The 25,294-nt window shown below is 38.8% G+C and overlaps 1 protein-coding gene across 1 annotated transcript in view; it reads left to right on the forward strand.

The window, feature by feature from the left end:
• The window catches only part of HMCN1 (hemicentin 1), a 5,606,893-nt gene that overhangs the window by 4,307,197 nt on the left and 1,274,402 nt on the right, over positions 1–25,294 (forward strand). The window contains exon 66 of the mRNA XM_044085314.1: positions 22,933–23,116. Within this exon, the coding sequence (XP_043941249.1) occupies positions 22,933–23,116 (184 nt within the window). The remainder of the gene's footprint in view (positions 1–22,932; positions 23,117–25,294) is intronic.

Genomic DNA, 25,294 nt, shown 5'->3' on the forward strand with positions numbered 1-25,294 from the left:
CCGCTCCGTCCACCCTCACTACACTCGGGCTCACTTCGCTCCTCTACCCTACCCCCATTCCCACCCACCCCATTACAATTTCATTTATACCATCCACTTCCACCTCTTCCTACCCCATCATCCACTAACAAACAACTTCCTGCCAAACTTTGAATATATCACTTCCTTCCAGTAGCTATCACACCCAGTCTACAACCTCCATTGCCTCCCTCAAATATGATGCACCTTATTATTACTACATCACTCCTCCTTCTTTTCTTTGCTCTATCCACTTATCACTCACACCTTCCTTATCCACTATGTTCTCCTACCTCCCATTCCTTTGATACTCTTTCAACACCTTCCTTCTTTACAGTCTCCACAGCCTTATTCATTCTGTCCACCCCATGTCTTCACAAGCTGTCTAGATTACAACTCCTCCCTCCTACCTACAAATCCAAACCCAAGTTACTCGAACTATATTTATACCCTACTGTACTCTCTCCCCCCACTAAAAACTTGCTCTTATCTGGTGACATCCACCCCAACCCTGACCCCTCTTCCTCTCCCCTCAGCCAAATATCCCCCTTATCTTCTAGCCCCCCCCTACTTCTCCTAACACCTTTAACCATTCCCAGGCTCTTACACTAAACTCAAAACCAAAAAATGACTCAGCCAGTAAATCCAAAGATTTATTTTTCGTACTATATGTTAAAATGTACCATAATAGTAATGGGAGTAAATTAGAAGGTACTATTTCGGAAAAAAGTGCACTGTGAAAGAGATATGTGTTTAAAAAGCAAATTGCAATGGAAAGAAGCACTTTTTATTTTAAAATTTGACACCCTGCATCCAAATGGGTTAAACAGAGAGCTTAATTGGAAATGGCTCTTGTAATGAGTTGTTCTTAATTGCTTTATTAATGCTGTTTTAATATATAAATGAAGTGAAAAATTGGTATTGTTATACTCTGTTAAAGGCATTTGCTGAGGTGCTAGAGAGAAGTCAAGTTTGTTACTACGAAAAAAATCTTTGGATTTACTGGCTGAGTCATTTTTTGAATTTGGTTCTTCTTCTGTGATTATCTATTTGCGTTTTTTATGGCTAGTGATCCTTCTTTCCAAACTCCCAGGATTTTTCGAGATGACCTGGGAGAAAATACTCAAAAGACTTTTGAACAAAGCATTTTGCAGGTAGGAGAAAGTTTGCCTGATAATGGTATAAATCCTGCATCTACATCACAGTTTGGTGAGTTGCAAACAAATTGGGACAAAGTGTTATTAGATGGATGTCAAAAGCAGGAAGTTAATCCCCTTTCTGATGTAGGACAGAATTACACAATAACTATGTCAACTGAGCTGCAAGATACAATTAATAGACTTGAAAGTTTATTATTTAAAGAAAATGCCTTGCGTTACAATATTATTAGTTTGCAAAGATATTTGGAGTTAAACATTACTCCAAAGGGACTAAGAGCATATAAAAATCCATCTACACCTTTTGATGAAAAAATGTGGAAGATATCAAGTTTGCCAAAAGGTGGGCTATGGCAGCACATTGCTGCACAACGGAGTGGGTGGCTATCTTAGTGGAAAGAGATTTGTTAAAACAAAAACAGATTAAGAATGAGATTTCCATGTTGTGTTCAAACCTTTGCAACTCACTTACGGTTCCAAGATTTGAGACTGTGTTAAAAGATATTAATGAAAAAGTTCTGGCCAAGACAGAGACTTTGATTGATAGTAAAATCCGCAAATTACAAAAAGACCTCCATGAATATGCGAATGAGATGACGTTTCAACCTGCATCCAATAAAAACCATTGTAATGCTGAAGGTGGGTCTTTTGGTAAAAAAGCAGAAAGAAGAAAACATGGTGTCTTGTTTGCTTCATCTGAGGCAACTGAAGCTTCAGGAGAATGGTCGGATGAAAATGCAGACTTTCCTTCAATTCCCCCGACCCAAAGGAGTGATTATATGCAAGAACATTTCCACAATAGATCTACTACAAGTGGAAGAGGTCGGAAGAGGGGACAAACAGATACGACGTGGGGGAGACAACAACAACAGAACCAACAGGGTAAAAGAAAAAGATGGTACTACCTTTTTAAAGACTGTAAATACTAATAGTAGCTCTGATGAGCATTATGTGTTTAATTTAACTAGTTATCATTTTTCTGACACTGAATTAGCAGTACTAAACTGTGGTATTAAATTTGTTCCAACTGTCATATCTAAAATGTATTCTTTTAAAATAGATGTCTTTAAATTAGTGAGGAAGTTACATTTATTATGTTTCTTTTCAAAGTATGATAATAGTACAGAAGTAATGAATTCTTCTGAAGTGAATAATTCTTTGAATGAAACAGTATCTGTGGAATTTTTTTCATGTGATTCTTCTTTTGAAAATTATGAGACTGAGAATGCTTATTGTCTACTGCCGACTGATAAAATTAGCAGTAGAAGCAACTATATACCGCCTTTTATTAATGAAACAGTTAAATATTTTTCTAACATAGTAAGTTATTCTATACAAAATATTTTTAAGCAAAATAATAATATTTCATATAATTTAACAAAAAATGAATGGGAGGCGTTGAAAGCTATGAGAAATAGAAATGACATTATTTTCAAACCTTCAGATAAATGTAATAAATTAGTTGTGATGACTGCTGAACAGTATTATAAAATGTGCATGGATAATCTGAATAATGATGAAGTATATAGAGTTGCACTATGGAAAGAATATGAAGGAGCTTTATTAGCCTATATTGAATTAATATATAGGGGACACAGATTGGGATATTTTACTAAGAATGATATAGAGAAGAAATTTTCCATAGATAAATGTTCAATGGCTAAATTTTACTATATTCCCAAGTAACACAAAAATGTGTAACCCCCCCCCCCCGGTCGCCCCATAGTTTTTGCATGTAATTATTTCCTTCATAACATTGGAAGTGTGTTACATGAACAATTGTTACATAAAGTTGTAAAGTTGTCTTCTTATATTAGAGACACTTGTGATTTCTTGGAAAAAGTGAGAAAAATTAAATGGAATGAAAATAGATATTGGATAGTGATAGATGTTAAAAATGTATACACTAACATCTCACATGAATTAGGTATTGAGGCTCTTAGGTTTTATTTGAGAGATACTCCTCTAACTTATTATGTAATGGACTTAGTGCAGTTCTGTCTCAAAAATAATTTCTTTGAATTTAATGGCACTTTGTGCCAACAGATAAAGGGAACAGCAATGGGAGCAGTTTTTGCTCCAGTGTATGCAAATTTATTTATGGGACATTTTGAAGTTTTGAAGTAGAATTCCTCTATAGAATGAATATTTTTAGAAATTATGTGGTAGAATACTACCATTACATAGATGATTTAATTTTTCTTTGTGAAGGTGGAAGGTCTAGTGTAAATAATTTCATTCATAAGTTAGATCATAACAATTTTGAAATTAATTTTGACAGTGTACAGTGTGGTGAAAGAGTAACATTCTTAGATGTGAATTTAGAGACAGAAGGAAACAAAGTTGTGACTTCTGTTCATTATAAGTTTGAGGGAGTAAATAATTTTATGTATGGAACCAGTTTTCATCCTTCACATCTAATATCTGCACTTCCTTATAATGAATTGTTGCGTATTTCAAGACTAACTAGTGATATAAAGAAAAAAGAGAAAGAAATTGAACAAATTTTCAATAAATTTGTAAAGAGAGGTTATAGTGCAGTGTGCGTGGAGCAAGCTAAAAACAGCCTTATGCTAGGAAGTCAAGATAAAAAATTGGTGCATTATAAAGGTAGACCAGATAGGAATAAAAACAATAAACCAGTGGATAAAATATTTTTTGTAACCACTTATGGTGTTTATACGGAAAAGTTGGTTGAAATAATTATGACCCATTGCAATTATTTAATACAGGATCCCTTTTTGGGAGAATTATTACCTCAAAGACCTATGGTGTCATATAAATTGGGGAAAAGCATTAAAGATATGTTGGTGCATGCCCAGTTTAATTTTCCTGCAATAAGGTTGAATAAACATATATCAAATTTAGGTTTTAGAGCTTGTGGACATTGTAATATATGTAGTCATACAGTGTGTTCTTTTGATAAAATAAATGGACAGAAGTGTGATTTGAATGACAGTTATGGCTGTGTGGCGGAAGGAATTATTTATGTACTTAAATGCGAATGTAATTTATTTTATATAGGGGAATATAAACGGAGCTTTCGTGTTAGATTTTTAGAACATTTAAGAAATATTAGAAATGAAAAGGTGGAAAGCCCATTAGGATTACATTTTAAAATGTACCATAACAGTAATGGGAGTAAATTAGAAGATACTATTTTGGAAAAAGTGCACTGTGAAAGAGGTATTTGTTTAAAAAGCAAATTGCAATGGAAAGAAGTACTTTTTATTTTAAAATTTGACACCCTGCATCCTAATGAGATAAATAGAGAGCTTAATTGGAAATGGCTCTTGTAATGAGTTGTTCTTAATTGCTTTATTAATGCTGTTTTAATATATAAATGAAGTGAAGAATTGGTATTGTTATACTCTGTTAAAGGCATTTGCCGAGGCGCTAGAGAGAAATCAAGTTTGTTACTACGAAAAATAAATCTTTGGATTTACTGGCTGAGTCGTTTTTTGGATTTGGTTTGTCTTCTGTGGTTATCTCTCTTACACTAAACTCATCCATGTCCAAGCACCTATCTATATACTTCTTAAATATTCAATGTCTAACTAACAAAATCACTGAGTTCCATGTCTGGATAGCCCATACAACCCCTCACATCCTTTCCTTATCAGAAACTTGGTTTAAGCCACATATCACTAATAACGAAATCCTCCCACCAGGTACAATATCTATCGCTATGATAGATTCCCAAAAAAATGGAGGTGGCATTGCCATCCTCCACTATAATAGCCCTAACCTCTCACCCTTCCCCACACCCATTCCAGACTTTCACCCAGCCAAACTCACTATCACTTTAACCCCCACAAAAAATGACCTGTTGCTTCCATCTATATCCCTCCTGGGAACAACTTGTCTAAGTTAGAGAATATCCTATCATGGTTTTCCCTCAACGTACCATATGAAACCTCATCTTAGGAGATGTCAACCTAGACTGGCCCAAACTTAAAACTGACTCTCCACAACTCAGCATCAACCTGCATGGTTTGCACCAATTGATTTCTTCCACCACCTGTCTCCATAAAAACTCAACTTCCAACTCCATAATTGACTGGATACTCACCAACTCCCCTCACCATTACCACATCCCACTACCCTACCAAACCAACTCAGCATCCACCTCCTCACCTCTGTCCTTAGATAAACCACCCAACCTCCAAACCCCACCTTTATAGAGAATGCCGTAAACTCTCACACTTTAATATAGTCCATTTCAACTCTATTCTATCTACCACACTGACTGGTCCTTCCTTAAACAAATCCCTTTCAATGATGCAGTCAGTGAGTTAAATACCATCTTCCTAAATACCCTAAATTCCCTTGCTTCATCTAGGAAGATCAGAATAAAATCAAATTATGCTCCCTGGCTTTCCAATGAAACTAAGTCCCTTATACTCAAATGAGATAAAGCTTGGAAAGCCTGGATCAAAACAAAAGAGTTACCACTGTTCCATAATTATAGACACCGTAGAAATCTTACTAAAAGGCAAACCAATAATGACAAAAAGTCCTTCTATAACTCTGCCCAGCTCAATAACAAAACTAACCCTCGGAAGTTTTGATCTACTATGAATAGAATTCTTTCTTCAGGCTGCCCCTCAAACCCCTGTACTTACCATAACACGTCCCCTCTGGAAACTGCTACTCTCCTCAATAAACACTTTGACACCATTCAGACACTCATACCTTCAAACTGTAACACTACCTCTCTGCCCACACCCCTCCAATCCATCCAACCATCATCTATTCTCTTTACATCCTGTTCCTACTACCTACATCAGATCTGTTCTCCAGAAGCTTAAACCCTGCTCTCCCTCCACTGATAATCTACCTCCTGCCTTTCTAAATCTTGCTGCAGACTCTATTGCCTATCCAGTATCTATACTAATTAATAGATCTATTCAGGAATCCACTGTCCCTACCCTTTGGAAATCATTTTTCAGTATTCTCCTGCACAAAGGTGGTAACTCTACAGACCCATCTAACTACCGACCCATAGCTATCTTATCCCTTCTCTCTAAGATTCTTGAAAAATGCATTCTCACACAACTGCTCAACTACCTCCTCCAGAGTAACCACCTCACTCCTACTCAACATGGTTTCCGTCCCAACCACAGCACGACTACTGCCCTCTTATCCTTCACACACATCATTGCTGAGGCCCTAGATAATAAACTCATATCCTGTTTCTCCCTTGACTTTTCCAAAACCTTTGATACTATCTCCAATCCCCTACTGCTGTCTAAACTTGCAAATCTCAGTCTATTTACTTCCACCCTTGCCTGGTTCTCTAGTTACTTATCCTGCAGGCAGCAATCTGTTAAATGGCTTTCTTCCTCTTCTCAATTCATATCTGTCCCAACTGGGGTTCCACAAGGTTCCATCCTCGGTCTCCTCCTGTTCAGTGTCTTTACCAATGATCTCTACTCATCCTGTAAACAATCCGCCCTCATCCAATATGTTGATGACTCAACTCTCATCTCTATCTCAGACAATATCTCCGAACTCCACTCTCCTACTCAACAAGCCTTCCTATCCACAGAACAGTGGTTATCCAGTAATCTTCTCATCCTTAACCCTAAAAAGAACAAACTCTTATTATTTCTTCCCCAGTCTCTTACTCACCACAAATCCACCTTTGCGATCATGTCCTCTAATAAGGGTTTATATCACATTGTCGAATAATGACAATGTTGAACGGCTAAAATGTCGAAAGTGCCATTCAGCGAAACGTTTTTTGTGAGATTGCGGTACAGTGAGGATCAGAAAATGTGTCCTTTCCTCACTGTAGTGTGATCTTGGAGTTGGTATATATAATTAGCGGGGGGTGTGGGGGGCTGCCCTTTCCTCACTGTAGTGTGATCTTGGAGTTGGTATATATAATTAGCGGGGGGTGTGGGGGGCACAGCCCCCCACAAGAACAGTTTTGATGAATGGCACTTTCAACATTTTAGCTGTTCGACATTGTCATCATTCGACAATGTGATATAGACCCCTCTAATAACACTACTGAAGGTCACACCAAACTCCTGGGGGGGTCATCATTGATGACGAACTCAAATTCAACTTACACATCCTCCAATGTATCAAAAAGGTACACCAGAAACTTGGCTTACTGTACTGTAACAGAAAATTTCTAACTGCAAATGCTAGACTCTCCCTTGCACAAGCTTTTCTCCTCCCCTCCCTTCTTTATACTGCCCCTGTGCTCACCAGCATTCAAACTACAGCCTTAAACAAACTACAGCAAGCTTACCATAAGATTGCTAGATTTATTACAAACTCTCCATTTAATGCACATCAATACCTTTCCCTAAATTCTCTCCACTGGCTATAACTCCCCCATCTACTACTGCTATTCCAACTTCAAATGCTACACTCCATTCTTTACAAACCTTCATCCTGTCCTGCTCTCTCTTCCTTCATCTGTATCTATACCCCTCCACGGACTCTCTGCACCTCTAATCAACAACTACTAAACATCTACCAACCAAAAAAAAAAAGTAGGCAAACTCCTATGTAAACACTCCATCGCCCAAGCGTGGAACAAACTTCCAAGAGACATTTGTTCCATCATTCACCCATCCCACTTTAAAGAAAAGCTAAAACTTCATCTACTTAACTCCAAGATTTGTCCATGTCAAGCCCCAACTTAAGCTCACCTCACCCCTACTATTTTTACCTCTTCTGTTCCTCCCCTTACAGATAAGTACTCCTCTACTGTGGATACTTACTAAACTCTAAAAGCAATACTGAAGGACTAAATTTATAGTTGTAAATATTGTAACTATATTGTTACACTGTCAAATATGATGTGTACATGTGCTTGCATTTTCGGCTTTGTGTGTTTCTAACTTTTATGTATAACATACTTATCATACTTTTTGATTCAAATGTTTGATTATCTGTAAACTGTCTTTGTATGGAGCTTTTCTCCTTGGGTCTCCACTGAAAATGGGCCACAAGCCCATTTGGTCCAACCCGGTTACCAAATGTCAATAAAGAAATAAAGAAATGACATTTGGGGAGCTGCCATTTGGTGTAACACTCATACCTTCATTGCTGACTACAAATTGTACCTATTATCTAGGAATAGGGCAGCATTTGGCTCTGCTGTACTGTCTTGATGACTGTCCTGGGTTTTTCTCTAGCTGGGGACTCTGCCCCATCGTTTGAGGAACGGATGAAAAAGATGACATCAGAAACAAAAGTTATATACTCACCATAACTTTGTATCTGTATTGTCTGTTTTCATCCTTCCTTAACTTACTGCCCTCCAACCCCCTTCCTATTTAAAATGTTTATTTCCTGGTCTTATAGCTTGACCTGGGGAGTATTATATTGCCTGACTGTTGATGAGCTCCATCTCTTTCCTCCTTATTCTTCTTCATTTATGCTAGGATGTTATTGTTAGAGTTTACTGTCTTTTTGCACATTTTAGCTGCTGTGGAGAGTGGTGTAGGCTGAAGGAAGGGCAGACTTGATCTGAGGTAGTTCTTGATAGATGGGAGGATTATGAGTAAGGGGAGTAAGGGGAGGAGCTCTAGCTATGGAGCCAAGTCTTTAGAAGTGACAACCATATGCATAGTTATGGTGAGTAGATAACTTTTGATCTGATGTTGTCAATCTTCTCATAATCCTTGACTGTGTGGCTTGGTTCCGAGCCTCAGAACCGACTCAGCCATTTATTTCAGCTCGCACCTTCCAAATCTCTCAAGCTAGGCACTAACCATGATTCTTCTCTGAAATTACCCCCAGATCTCGTTAGCCGCTTCAGAATCTCAGATGTGTTCGATCTTATCCCTCAAACTTGGGCTATATTTGTAAGTTTTTTTCTCTTTATTAATTTGCTTTCTTAGATAGAGTCTATTTTTCTATCTCTACTTCTATTTCCTACCCGCTCCTCTATCTAGCATTTAGTGTGCATGTGAGTTCTCTTTCCCTTTCCGTTTTCTATCTACCATTTAGTAGTCCTGTCAAGTACCATTGTTGGTACTTTTCTTTCTCTCTTTGGTTACCATTCATCTGTATTTTCTTAATTACCATAGTTGGTAATTTTTCCGTTCTGTCCCTTCTAAAAAAAAAAAAGTTCCTTCCTCTTTTTTCTGTGTGTGTGTGTGTGTGTGTGTGTGTGTGTGTGTGTGTGTGTGTGTGTGTGTGTGTGTGTGTGTGTGTGTGTGTCGCTTGAGTGCTAGGCCCCTTATTTACCTAACATGGATGATAAAGTTTCAAAGGGTACCTAAGGTTCTAAGAGGTGCCAAAAATGCTATTGTAAAATGCCCAGTTCAGATGGGTGTGTTTTTTGTGTGTATTGTCTTGGTGCAGTCCACCTCCAGGAGGACTGAGCAATTTTCCATGGATTTTCTGCCAGCACCTTAACTGAGTGGAAAAACAAATTAATATTAAAAGGTCTTTTGAAAGAAGATTTTGAGAAAGCCATTTCTGCTTCCAGAACTGAAGCCAGTTTGTTCTCATTATCCTCCTCCTCTTCCAAATCAGAAAAGAAACAACAATTAGCTCCGAGCAGCTCCTGGGAACTGGCAACAAAATTGACAAAACAACCTTCGGTACCGACAGGCACAGATCTGATTACATCTAAAACCTCGGTACAAACATCTGAAATGGGATCGATACCGAAGCAATCGTCATTTCAAATCTTACCAGGGACCTCTTATTCATCCTCAGTAGATCCTTTTGCTGACAGGCCACCCAGTCCATTCTTGGAACTGAGGCCTTCCAGATCTCCATCTGTTTTGTCTGTTCAATCTACTAAGAGTCTTTGGGAATCAGACATTATGAGATTGGTTAATCAGCTGCTGACAATGAGGAGATTGCATCCTCCTTTGGTTCCAAGCCACCTTGGAACTGGAACCACTCCATCAGCATCGACCTTCCTCCTCCAACTCCTATTGAGCCTTTGGAGCCCCTGGCACCAACCCTCCTGGCTCCAGCTGTCTTGACACTGGCTAGAACTTCTCCAGAACCGAGAATCGCCTTGAGTTCTCCCGGTTTATCAGAACCAGAGACCTCCTGGGTTCGAAGCTTCATTGTTAGTTCCATGGGGCAGGGCTCGGTGTCTTGGCATTCGTACGTTTAACCCAGGCTTCTGCTTTGGAGGTAGCTTCCTCAGTGCGGGGTGGGACCACGGTTCAGAAGGAGTCTATTTCAGTTCCAGATTCCTATCTCTCTACGGGGGGGCCGACCTTCCAGATCATGGAGAAGGCCTAGTTCATTGTGGACACACAGTCCTTGCCACCCCTGTCGGGCCAAGCATTATCTCTGTCACCTTGATTGGAGCTCCCTCCAGTCTCATCCCTGGGACAGGGGGCACAAAATCCTCAGGAATGACCCACTTTGGTGGTTTCCTCTTCGGATGCTTCCCTGGACCATTCCACAGAGGAAGTACTTGTGAAGAAAAAGTGCAAGAGGAAGTACTTTTTCACAGAGGACACTGATTTTGATGAAGGTGAAAGTTCTCCTAAGTCACACCCTTAAGAGGTTTTCTTCAGGGACATCCTTGAAATCCTAAAACAGAGGGGTGGCTGGCCCTCCCTTCAGCCTTCCTTGGAGGAATCAGTTTATCTGGAGGCTTTTCATGCCCATCCCTCTACTTCTTGGATCTCTCCACCCTCTGACGACCTTATCAAACTTAACGCTCAACGGGCCTAGAAGATTCCGGATTCCATTGAACCAATTCCCAAGAGACCTGACAGAATTCTGTCTGCTCCTAAGGATGAACAGCATCGGGCCAAAGGTATCCCAGCTGACACCATGGTGATAGCGGCAGCCACAAAATAGGAACTTGCAGAAGAGAGTCCTACTATCCATCTTCCTAACAAGAAGTTTAAGATGATGGATAGATTTGGCAAGTGTGTTTACGCTTCCTCAACCTTCACTGTCAGGTCTTTGAATTATATGGTGCACTTCACTAGACTACAAAGAGATATAATCAAAGAGCTTTCAGATAGTCTTGTAGGAGCAGTAGCTGAAGGGGATTGATATAAAGTTGCCTCTCAGATCACCACCCTTGAATCAATAACCAACTCATCTATGAGGCTTATTGCTCATGCAGCTGAAGAGACGACAAGAGCAGCGAGTTCAGGCGTAGCCATCAGAAGACAGACCTGGATGTGCTTGTGTGACTTTGCGGAGCCATTTAAATCTTTGTTCGTCAATGCCCCATTTGACAGATCATCCCTATTTGGACATAAAGTGAAGGACACACTAGCCAGATTGAGAAAGATGGGAAGACTCTTTCTGCCTTGGGTGTATGCTTTTCCATTCCTCGGTTGTCCTACTGTAGGAATCAGAGAAGTGGGAAGCTATGGTTCAAAAAGTCCCAAGGGCCTTTCCAGGACTCATGTGGCAAAGACTCCCCCTGGGGTAGAGAGGGAGGTAACAATGGAAGACGTCATTCCAGCATCAGAAGTGTCCAGCAGAACCAGATGTCCAGGGATTCCTTCTCTGGTGACTCCTACCAGCGCTCCTGAATGGAGGCCCAATTACCTTCCTCTGGAGGCAGTTGGGGGGAGGTGTTTTTCCCTGCACCAAATCCACCTGGCTACAAGTGACTTCAGACAAATGGGTGCAGCGGATCATTTCCAGAGGTTATGTCATTCCCCTTATAACCAATACAAAAATACAAAAAAGACTCCCAGATGTTTCACCTAGTCACAGGGAGGCAGCAGTTTCAGAAATCCAAAAACTGCTCAACAAAAGAGGCATCCAAGTAGTCCCCCAAGACCAGAAAGGATCCGGATTTTACTCAAGATTCTTTTTCATGCCCAAAAAGACAGGGGAATGGAGACCCATCTTGGATCTTAGCCACTTCAACAAGTCAGTTCAACAAACCAAATTCCGGATGGTCTCGATTCAGTCCATACCGTTCTTAGAAAAAGACAACTGGATGTGCTCAGTAGACCTTCAAGATTTACATTGCCACATAAAAATGGACAAAAGCTCCAGAAGATTCCTGCGCTTCCAGCTGGGAGCCAGTCATTATCAGTTCAGAGTACTGCCCTTTGGTCTCACCACAGCCCCCAGGGTGTTTACCAAATGCATGGCAGTGATAGCAGCTCATCTCAGACTGCTAGCGTATCGAGTTTTTCCTTATCTCAATGACTGGCTCCACAGTGCTACCGCCAGGCATCAACACCTAAGGGCAAGAGATTGCACCCTCCATCTTTGTACTACCTTAGGCGTCACAGTAAATTATGAAAATTCACATCTAGAACCCACTCGGCAGTTGGAATTTAGTGGAGAGTGATTGAACACCATGATGGGGATAGCTTCACTCCCATTAGAAAGACTACAGAAAATCAGAATGCAAGCAAATCACATTATCCAGAACAGAAATGTTTCAGCGAAGCTCATTCTGCAAGCTCTAGGGTCCATGGTGGTGTCTATTACCTTAGTTCCCTTCGCCAGGTATCACATGTGGATTCTTCAATGGCTTCTAGCCACCCAGTGGTCATTAATGAATCAACCTATGTCCTATCACATCCTGATCACCGTTCATTGCAAACAAGACCTGTTATGGTGGATTCAGTCCAATGAGATCCTTTCAGGCCATCACTTTACTCCTTCCACAGCCCCAAGCCATAGTGACCACGGATGCTTCCCAGATAGGGTGGGGGGCATTATCTGGGAAGGACAGCCCAAGATACTTGGTCCCAGACAGAAGCCAGTTTGCACATCAGTGTTCTAGAGATGAGGGTGGTGCTCTTAGCGTTGCAAGCATTTCAGCATGCCCTCCCCTTGGGAACAGTGGCAGTTCAGATGGACAACATGTCGGTAGTCTGGTATATCATTAAACAAGGGGGAACCAAATCTTATCCGCTTTCTTGAGAAGCCTTCAGAGTTTGACAATGGGCAATTTCTTCCAACCACTTTCTAACAGCAACGGACATTCCGGGGAGCTCCAGCATGGTAATGGACAAGCTGAGCAGATCTGTCCTGATGTCTCACGAGTGGTCTCTCAATTCATCAATGGTGGAAAATGTTTTCCAGCACTGGGACCAACCTTACTGTGACCTATTTGTGTCCCCCCTGAACAACAAGTGCAGCAGTTACTTTGCCCTAATCCCCCATCCGAGGGAGTCACCCAGAGATGCTCTTCTCCATGATTGGCCCCCAGTCATTTGTATGCCTTTCCTCTGACTCCTCTGATATCTCAGTTTCTAAAGAAAGCCAAGAGGCCGAAGAACATTGTGACACCCCACCACTGACCCAGAAATCAAGGAGCCTTAATCCTCACCACTGGCAACAGTGTGGGGAAGTACACACTTGGAGGATGACAAGTACACACACAGTAAATTGCAAAACACACACACACACACACACACACACCTGGGAAAGGCTGGCACAGGTTTACTAGCTATGCCCCCTTCTACCCAGACTATGAGGTAGTTTTGACTGCCATCATCCACTCCTTATCAGCTACTTTAAGGCCCTTAACAAAGGCTGTCCAGTCTTACTGTGTAATGTTACTATTAATACAAATGGTAGTTTGACCAAGAGCAAGGCTTTTAGGAGTGGCTTGCACAGTGTCACCAAACAAATATGCAAGTATGCTAAGAGCTTAAATATCTCTAGACAGACCAGCCACAATTGAAAGGTTTAGATATATTTAATAATAAATAATAAAAGAACAAGAAAATACTCAGTAATCAATCACATTTACTTCAGAGTTCAGAATCACAGGAAATGTTTAAAACAGCATTGCAGGACAGTCTCACATAAACAAAGAAAACATCTAAGCTATAGTTCACTGTATTCCTAACTGTATCTAAGAGAAATTACTGTACCTTAGACTTACTTACTCATTGCAAGGCAAGACAGATGTGGTGAGTGGGTTTTCCAGCTGATGCTGTCAGGTCAAAGACAAAATATAAAATGCTCAGTCTCTCTCAGAGAGTTCTTAAATTAATATCCCAAATATTGCTGCTGGGTTAGCTAGCAGGATGACATCACGTCTTGTCATCTGACTTTAGTTCCCAAGCTAAATCACTATTTCTAGAAATTGCCAGCATTTAGTGATAGTTTTTCGCTATCTTTTTCTGATTGTTTCTGTGACTTCATCTTGACCTGGGTGCTAGCCCCGCTCCATTCGCCCTTGCTACACTCGGGCTCACTTCGCTCCCCTACACTACCCCCATTCCCACCCACCCCATTACAATTACCTTTATACCTAACTATCCATCCCCTTCCTGTCCCACTAGCCACTACAGTTCCACTTCCTGCCTATTGCCACAACCACCTTACTAATCTGTCAATCTTGTCAACACCACTTCCTCTATACCACTGTCTCTCTACCTTCTCTATCTGACCATATTTTATTCCAGCATGTATTATTTTCTAATATCTTCTACACTACTCCTTATTCTCTCTATCTCCACCTCTTACCACTCCAATCTCTCTGACCCACTCCTATGTTCACCAACTTCTGACTCATACAACATATATCCAACTACTTCATCTTTTACTATCTCCCCTAATCCCTTTACTACCTCTACCTCAAGTCTATATAAACTATCCATAATACAGGTTTTAAACCTTCCCACAAAGCTAAGTCAAAACTATACAAACTCCATCTAGCATCTACTACACACTCTCTCCTCACTAAAAACCTACTTTGTTCTGGAGATATCCATCCCAACCCTGGCCCCTCTTCTCTCCCCAAAACTACCTCTACACTGCCCCCATCATACTCCTCTAACAGTCACCAACCTCAGTCACAACAATCATCTCCATCCAAATACTTAACTATTTACTCATTGAATATTCAGAGTCTAGCAAATAAAGTCACTGAGCTGCACTCATGGATAGCTTTCAATACCCCTTGCATCCTCTCCCTATCTGAAACCTGGCTCAAGCCACAAATCTCAAATAGTGAAATACTCCCACCAGGTTATAATATCTTCAGATCTGATAAACCTGTAAAAAAAGGTGGTGGCGTGGCCACCCTCTACTCAAACATTCTTAACCTCTCACCATACCCTTCCCCAATTCCTGACTTCCTCCCAGCTGAAATCATCATCCTTAACTGCCATCTGAATCCCCACAAAAAACTTGCAATTGCCTCTATCTACCTTCCTCCTGGTAACAATCTGCACATTCTTGAAAACATCATATCCTGGTTCTCCCACAACATACCATATGAGACACTTATCCTTGGTGATGTCAACATTGATTGGTCCAAACTCACAGACTCCCCCCAACTCAGTATCCACCTACACGGCTTCCACCAACCTATAACATCTCCCACTTGCTTCCATAAAAATTCCACTTCCAGCTCCATCATAGACTGGATCCTTACCAATTCCCCCCACCAATACCACAATCCCACCAACTTACTTAACTCCCTCAGTGATCATCTCCCTACCACCATCTTAAGACACTACTCCCATATTCCTAAACCCCACCTTATCAAAGACTGTCGAAAACTATCGACTTTCAATTCACCCCAATTTAACTTCATTCTCCACAACATATATTGTTCCATCCTAAAATACCTCCCCCTAAACAATGCTGTAAGCAGTTTCACTTAGCATGTCCATGAATACTCTAAACTCCTTAGCTCCTTCTAGGAAGATCAGAGTAAAATCAAGCCATGCTCCCTGGCTCTCCAAAGAGACTAGGTCCCTTATGAAACAAAGAGATCATGCTTGGAAAACCTGGACTAAAACTAAACAACCACCTTTTTTTCAAAAATACAGACAACTGAGGAACCTTGCAAAAAAAACATGCAACTAATGACAAAAAGTTATACTATAGCTGTGCTCAGCTTAACAATAAATCCAATCCTCAAAAATTTGGTCAACTCTCAACAACATCCTCTATCCTGGAAAGCCCTCTAATCCCTCCCCATACCCTAACTCTTCCTCTCAGGAAACAGCTACCCTCCTGAATAAACATTTTATCTCTTCCATCCAAAATCTGGTAACCTCTAAGCCAAACTCTAGTTCGACACCCACCTCTCCAAGTCCCACTAACACAACTTTGTTTTCTTTTGAGCCAGTTCCCATTACTTAAATCAAATCTGTACTACTCAAGCTAAAACCTTGCTCTCGTTCCACTGACAATCTATCTCCTACATTCCTCAAACTTGCTGCTGACTCAGTTGCCTGTCCTGTATCTATAATAATTAATCGATCTATTCTGGAATCAACTGTCACCACCCTTTGGAAATCTTTCTTCACTGTCCCTCTTCATAAAGGTGGAAACTCCACTGACCCCTCAAACTACCGACCCATTGCCATTCTGGCCCCCCTCTCCAAGATATTAGAAAAATGTATTCACTCACAGCTTCTCAGTCACCTCCTTACACACCACTTACTTACCCCTACCCAGCATGGATTTCGTCCTCACCACAGCACCACCACTGCCCTCCTCTCCTTCACTCATATCATTGCAGAGGCTCTAGACAACAATAAACTCATTTCCTGTCTCTTCCTAGATCTCTCCAAAGCCTTCGATACTGTCTCTCATCCTCTACTACTATCCAAACTAGCAAATCTCCACCTATCCCCCTCCACACTTGCCTGGTTTAATAGTTACCTATCTGGCAGGGAACAATCTGTCAAATGGCTCTCATCCTCCTCAACTTTCCTTCCCATCTCCACTGGTGTTCCCCAAGGCTCCATCTTGGGACCTCTTTTGTTTAACATCTTCATCAATGATCTTTACACCTCATGCAAAGAGTCCTCCCTTATTCAGTATGCCGACGACTCCACACTTATATCCATCTCAAATAACTTTCCTGAACTACACTCCCTGACCCAACAGGCCCTACTATCCACTGAACCATGGCTCTCTCACAACCTATTGATCCTAAATCCCAAAAAGATCAAACTCCTACTTTTCCTTCCCCGTTCTCTTTCTCATCACAAAACCTCCTTTTTATTACATCTTCTAACAATACAAACATCCAACCTGACACCCACACAAAACTCCTAGGGGTCATTATCGATGACAAACTCAAGTTCAGCCTACACATACTCCAATGTATAAAAAATCCCAGAAACTAGGTCTGCTATATCGGAACAAAAAATTCCTAACCCCTGAATCCAGACTTACCCTGGGCCAGGCACTCCTCCTTTCCTCCCTCTTATACGCCGCCCCAGTTCTTACCAATATCCAGGCCTCCACTCTAAACAAACTGCAACAGACTTACCATAAAATAGCCAGATTCATTACTAACTCCCCATACAACTCACACCACTGCATTTCTTTAAACTCTCTTCAATGGCTTGAACTTCCCCAGTTTCTGCTATCTTATCAATTTCATATGCTACACTCTATTCTTTATAAACCCTAATTCTGCCCATCTCTATCTTCCTTAGTCTCCATCTACATCCCATCCTGGACCTGCCGTACTTCTAACCAACAATTACTTGATATCTACCACCCAAAAAGGTCAGTAGGCAAACTAATCTACAAACACTCCCTTGTCCATGCTTGGAACAAACTTCCCCTTGACTTACGTTCAATCTCCCACACCTCACACTTTAAAAATGAACTAAAAGCTTATTTTCTCAATTCCAGAACTTGCCCTTGCCATGACCCTACCTAGTCTTCCTTTCCTTTATGTACCCTCAAAAGGACCATACTTAGTACCTCATTACACCTCTCTCTCCAATGTGTCTACTATGCATTTGCACAATTTTATACAAACAAAAACTGTTTATTGTTGACCTATTGAACTATATCAGTGTAAAATTGTTACTTAGCTTCTTTTTAATGCAACTTTAACTTTATGCATGTAACCCAACATATATGTGAATCGTTTTGCTATAACTGCTATTATATCACTATTGTTTAAAATTGTTCAGTGATCCTCTGGAATATCCTTCCATGAGGCCTCCCAAGATTCAGGTAGCTAGGGACTCTGTCCCATAGTCAAGGATTACGTGAAGATTGACAACATCAGATAAAGAAGTTATGTCTTACCATAATGTTCCATTTGTGTTGTCGATCTTCACTAATCCTTGACACCCCCCCTTCCTCCTACCCAAGACTCTTAGTGTACCGAATCTCCCAAAAGACTGGCTTCATTATATGGAATCCGATTTGGTATCTCTTTTATTACAATATCTGTTTTTTTGACAAACTCGATCTGAGGTAATTTCAGAGGAGCATCATGGGTAGTACCTAGCTTGAGAGTTTTGGAAGGCATGAGTTGAAATAAACAGCCGAGTCGGTTCTGAGGCTCAGAACTGAGCCCAACAGTCAAGGATTAGTAAAAATCAACAACACAGATGGAATGTTATGGTAAGACATAACTTTTTTTTAAGTATTCCATAAATATTTTCATTTTATGCTCTTTTTCGGTTTCCACATTCCTCTGTTCATAAAATTTCCGAAATATTTCTAGTTCCAGGATAGGATCACTGGGTATTTTTCTTGTCATAAGTTTGGTAACAACCTTTTCTACTTTATTTTGCCTAAGTTGTTGTTTTGAAAGTTTTTGTCCTCTGGAGTTAAAAAATAGTTGCTTAATTGCAGTCTTTATAAACTCATGAGTATTTTCCAAATACTCCCTTATTTTTTCTTTAGCACTCTGCAGTTGGTTCTCTTCTAGTTCTGTGAGATTTTCATTATCCTACAATACTTTAAACTTTTAACTATTTATCTTTCTCTTTTATTTGTGCTGTATTTTTCTACTCCATTTTCATATTATCCCACTTACTACCTATCCCTTCTGAAAAAAATTCTATCTTTTCTAGTAACTCTCAAATAATTACCACCAGACATCCCTTGAATTCCTCTCTTTTTAACAGGTTTGTGCCTTTATAAAATTAATACTCTCTGTTCCTTCTAGTTTCTCTGGTACAGCAGAAAATCACAGATATTCCCTACCTGCTCTGTCTTCTAATTCTACCATTTTTAAAAAACATCTCTTCCTGAACAGTGTCATACTCAGCCAACCTTTTTTTCATTTCGACCTCTGATTTTTGCAGTTTTATCAATTCATCCGAATATCTGTTTAAAGCTTCTTCTATTTTCCATCCTTTTGTTATTTGAGTTGATATATTCCTTCAGTATTTCATTTATTTTAATCATCTCTGAGCACATTTGATTTAATTTTTTCCTCTATACTACTGGAAGTCATGTCTTGCACCAAAGCTGGAGCTTGCACAGGTTTTTGCTGAACAGCTGCAGGATTCTTCCCAGTCAGTGATTTCTCTTCACCTTTTCTATTTGATTTTCTTTCATTATCCCTTAGTTTCTTCTGTCCTGGCATCCAGGCAGTGTATTCACTAGCCAGTAACTGAATTTATTAAAAGTGACAGAGTTCCTGGCCCTTGTCTTTCAGTTTCTTTTTTTCATGTTGGAGATCAGTATGCAGCCATTTTGGAAAGCTATAACTGCACTTCTTGTGTATGAGTATAGGGCTGGATATTTGACAGACACAGTGAAATGATAGGAAGAGAACTAAAATGTAAGCAAAAGGTAATCAGAAAGGTTGCTAATCTGCACTACCAGCCATTACTAGAGGCTCAGCTTCCATAGATACTTCAATGAAGTGTTCACAAAAATAGAAGTACAGGACTTAGGCCACTTAGCTCCTCCATGACTAATTCTCCTCATACCAGGAAGCAAACATTAGTCATAATGGAATCTGTGACTGTTCCCAAGCAGTGCTCAACTATGGTATTACAAGTGGTGTCAGAAAAGAAAAATGAATTTACGTAAAAAAGACATGAGGTGTTCTGAAAAAGTAATGTGTGTGTGTGTGTGTGTGTGTGTGTGTGTGTGTGTGTGTGTGTGTGTGTGTGTGTGTGTGTGTATATATATATATATATATATATATATATATATATATATATATATTGCAGGTATAAGGTTAGAACACTAAAAAAATATCCTACACCTGGACGTAATATTCAAAAAAATGAAATGAAAATTCATAACTCTGGTAAATGTGAACCGTTCCCCACCCCCCAGTTATTTATCTTTGACTTCCTTCTGTTATGGAATTACACTATTTGTAAAGGTCATGTCTAAAGGGGCAACACCACCTTTGTTTTTGCATAAAAAAGTATTTGCATGCATCTTTATGCATGCAGTCACTTTTTATGAAAAAATCAAAGGTCATTTCACTACAGTTTACAAATAAAATTACTTTAAAACCTCATAATGTGGAAATCTAAACTTGCACAGCTATGTTTATGGCATTAGTTTTTTGACAAACTGTTAATTTAACAATTTGGGAATTACATAACTTAATACACAATTACTTACCCACCCTAATCCAGCATAATAGACTTTTGCATTCTGAAACAATTTTTAAAGTAATTTTATTTGTAAATTGGAGTGACAGTTTTTTTTGCATGAAAAAAAGTTTGACTGTATAAAGGTGCATGAGAACACTTTTATATGCAAAAATCAAAGATCATTTCTCATGTTTAGACATGATGCTTAAAGAAAACAGGTGCAGCAGAGTAGACATGATGTGGGTATATAAGGGCATAAAAAAGAGGCTAGGAAGGATCTGAAACCCAGAAGAATGGCAGAGAACAAAATGTATCATTAGCAAAAGACAGAGGAAACTACTTTCAGTTATGACCTAAAGAAACATTAGTTTTTGAAAGAGCTGTGGATGTGTTGAACTGGTTCATGAAATGGGTGGTAGAACTTAGAATAATAAACTCATGCAGAAGGTATGGGATGTCTGGGGGAAGAAAGTAAAACAAAGAGGGGCACCTGCAGGATTCCACCTACATATATGGAGCAGATCACAGAGACAAATTATCTCTTTCTGCAAGGCATAACATTATGTGATCAGAAAATTCCTAAAATGTTAAAATAAATGGACACTTCTCTTATATTTTGATTATTAAAAGAACCTTATTGAATAAAACCTGTCATTCCACCTACTTAAATTTCAGTAAATCAAAATTAGTCAAGCATAACTGCCTGAGAAATGTATTTATTTATGATCACTTCCATGACGTTTTGTTGATATTTGACAGTTATTTAGTTTGTTTACGAAAGTAATTAGCTGATCATAGTAGGCCATTTGCAGGTGCAGCCAAGATGTCAAACAATAACATCAGTCTTATGTGAATGTAGCAAATTTTGCAATAAAAACAATTTATTACTAATACTTCTAGCATTAACAACCATAACAGAGAAATCATAATGTTTTATCTGTGAACTGTTAAATTTCTGTCTTAGCAAAAGTACTGTTTTGTGTTAGTCAAATATTGTAAAAACATCTGCTACAAAATTCTCTTCCTTTAATTTGATAAACGACTCCATCCTGTCTAAATATATATGTATGTATGTATATATATATATATATATATATATATATATATATATATATATATATATATATATATATATATATATATATATATATGCCCCAAATTAGGCTTGGATGTTCTACACATTTCCCCTTTTTAAAATGGTCCTTTTTTCATGTAGGTATTTACCCCATTTTGTTTCATTTATGCTGACTGGACTCTCCTTTATATATGTAATTTGTGAAAAATAAGCTGTGGTGGCTGTAATACCTAAAGATGGTAAAGACCTATCAGATTCAACTTCATATAGGCCCATTTCATTTCTAAACTGTGATTATGAAGTGTTATAATGACAAAAAGAATGGCAAACATGATGCCGGGTTTGAAAGATATGGGGCAGTGTGATTTTGTGGAGGGAAGGCTAACAGTTTACAACATTAATAGACCAATGCTCATCTAGAGGGAAGCAGAATATAAGAAAATACAGCTGTTACTGGTAGGCCTTAGTGCACTTTAAGCATATGACAGAGTAAGCTGAAATTTTGAGTAGGGTAATGGAAGCATTTGTACTTCCTGATACCATAATAAGGTTAATTAGAATGATACATCGGAGATCAGAGGCAAAAATCAAAGTAGGAGGGTTTCTGTCTGATAAGTTGTGTCTGAACAGAGGACCCAGACAGGGATGTCTTCTTTCCCTTTGTAATTTGCATTATATTTAGAACCATTGGCAAAGAAAATAAGGGACTCAGAAATTCAAGGATATAATTGTTATGGTATTCAAGAAAAGTTGTCTTTATTTGCAGACTGTGTTATTTTGTACCTGGTAGAATCAGAAGAGGACATCTTATACTCAGCCAACCTTTCTTTCATTTCAACCTCTGATTTTTTCAGTTTTATCAGTTCATCTGAATAGCTAGTTAAAGCTTCTTCTGTTTCTTCTAGCCTTTTGTTATTTGAGTTTATATATCCCTTCAATGTTTTATTTATTTTAATCACACCTGAATACAATTGATTTATTTATTTTTTCTTCTAAATTACTAGAAGCTATCTCTTGAACCAAATCTGAAGCTTGAATTGCTTTTTACTGAATATCTCAAGATTCTTCCCAGCTAGTGTTTCTTCTTTACCTTTTCTGGTTGATTTTCTTTCAGGTTCTCTAAAATTCTTCTTTGTGGCATCCCCACAGTATATATTTTAGCCAGTAACTACATTTTACCCAAAATAATGGTTTCTCTTGCTTGCTTTTATCAGTTTCTGTTTTCATACTCGGAGGACTGAAATTAAGCTGTTGTTTAGTATGCAGTCATATTCTATGAAAAATAGTGCCTTGTTTATCATGTGAAAAAAAAAAATATATATATATATATATATATATGTATATATATATATATATATATATATATATAAGACTTTTGAGAGTCAGACTATTACTTGAACATTTTTATACTACATGACTTTAATTAAAAAATATTGTTGAATCTTTCTTTCCTTAGTGCCTCCAAAAATTGAAAACAACAACAAAGATCCCGAGGAACTGAGCACCATACAGGAGAACTCCATTAACATTGAATGCACTGCTTCTGGCACTCCACCACCACAGCTGAACTGGCTAAAAAATGGCCTTCCCCTCCCCATCTCATCTCATATCCGGCTGCTATCTGCTGGACAGATTCTGAGGTAGGTTTTATACTTTATCTAGTCTGTTCAAGTGATTATGTTAAAAGTTTAAGCTGATGGATGTTGGATTTGTTTTATCTCTGTATATTTCTCCTGGTACTGCAGCTATAATAACACAAACAAAGGAATAGTGTGGTAAAGAATGTTGGATATAAGGCACCGTAATAATCAAAGGAAAAAAAAAAACAACCTGGACACACTCAAAAGTTTAATAAACAAAAGATGAAAGTACAAATGTTATTATATGTCATTTTTCTTTGTAGTATGCAGTGGTATACAACTTTTAAGAAAGGGGTGTTTCCAGTAATGGGATTTGCATGTCATATGCTTATTTCCCATACAGTTGAAGTAAAAATTCCAACAAGTTAACATTAAGCCTTTGTTACTCATTGTTGCTTTACCATTGTGATATACTTTTCAGATGTAGCTTATATTGTGTCATTATAAAAGAGAAGTCCATGATGCTAGATTTATTGTTTGAGCTGCTGGATGTGCCAGAGTAACAGGACGTGGAGAGGAACAGGAATTTCCCACTGTGAGATGTGACTACACTGGGTAATCCATGTGCCATAGTTCTGTAATGATTTTACACTGTGTTTTTCATCTTCATATAGGTAGTTATTAGGTATGCAGCCTTAGAATCCATTGAGAGCCCAACCCAATTTCTCCAAAGAACTGCCTGGTTAAGTGACTTACTCAAGGTTAAACAGTAAGCAAATGGAGGCTGAAGGAATCAAAATCTGGACAAGAAGCAGTTTATTAGCAGTTCATTAGCAGCTCATAGCCTTAATCATTCTTATTAACTGCACAAGGAGTTTGCCTTAATATTTTGGTATTAATGTTTCATATTAAAATGCATTTCTGTTGCATATTTTTCATAAAACTGATGAATCACCAATTTCTTTCATTTTTCACATTAATGTAAGCTTCTGATTATGGTTTAATGATGAATCCAGTAAAGCCACCCAATGTCTATCAAGCTTTATGGTAATCTGTCTATTGATTGGAAGCTGGGGATCCAGACATTTGAGCTGTATCTCACTGTGATTGGACAGCAGACAAGTCAAAAATGTTCAGTGTGCGGTGTTCTACAATCCAAAGGAAAGGAAACCACAGAAAGGAAGAGAGAGAGGAAGTGGCATTTACAAACATTAATGTAAAGCCTACAGTGAGTCACAGAGAAATCTGATAATTTTCAAGGATTTACTGTTTATACAGAAAGAAGGTGCTGAGGAAGATGTAAATGCTTACGTGAATAATCTAAATGGCAGAGCAAAAGACTGTGGATTGCCAAATTGCATTATTATTGATGAGTGACTGAATTTTCAGTGGCATTTAAAAAGTAAGAGACAAACTGTTGAGGGAATCAGCACTGGATTTAGATAAAAGTATATGATATACACAGAGAGAGTGAGTAAAATTGCAAGTATGTAGTTGAAAAATCTAACAAAGGAAATGAAAGTGTCTAACTTTAAAAATGTGGATGCAAATTTGATAAAATGAGCCCCGAGAGCAATGTGCTAGATTATAATGGAAGTGATGATGTAAAATACAATAAAGTATCTAAGATATTGCCTATAAGAAGCTAGACAGTTAAAATTAAAATTAATTGTTTTAGATATGAGGAGACAGTGTTGCAGCGAGGAGCATTATCACCTCAGATTTAGAAGTTGGGTTTAATTCTTAGCTGGGTTGCTTTCTGTGCATAGCCTGCATGTTCTCCATGTGTTACCATGGGATTTCTCTAAGTTCACAGGTTTCCTCTCACAAGATGTGCCATAGGTGAATTGTCCACTCACAAATTGTAGGTGTTTGTGTGTGTGTGTGTGTGTGTGTGTGTGTGTGTGTGTGTGTGTGACAGTGTGGGCATGTCAGCCTGTGGGTCTGGATTTGTGTGTGTGATATGGAAGAAAGGTCTTGCAAAATGCTTCCATTCCCTACTTACTTAATTAATTCTGCAAATGACATTAGGTGTTTATAGGGTTGCTGTAGGATTTGGGTGCAGCTCAACAACACTAGATGGATGGATGTTCATATCAAAACTGCAGGCTATGTGATGGTAAGAACCATTTTGCAGCAGCATGTAAGAAATGAAACATCTGTTACTCAAATTTTGTATATTATTTCCACTTCAGAAAACCAAAAGAAGCCATATTATTGACACTAGTAATGGGAAAA

This window comes from Protopterus annectens, chromosome 10.part0 (assembly GCF_019279795.1).
Source record: "Protopterus annectens isolate FY-2018-M chromosome 10.part0, PAN1.0, whole genome shotgun sequence".
In the NCBI taxonomy this organism is placed as follows: Eukaryota; Metazoa; Chordata; order Ceratodontiformes; family Protopteridae; genus Protopterus; species Protopterus annectens.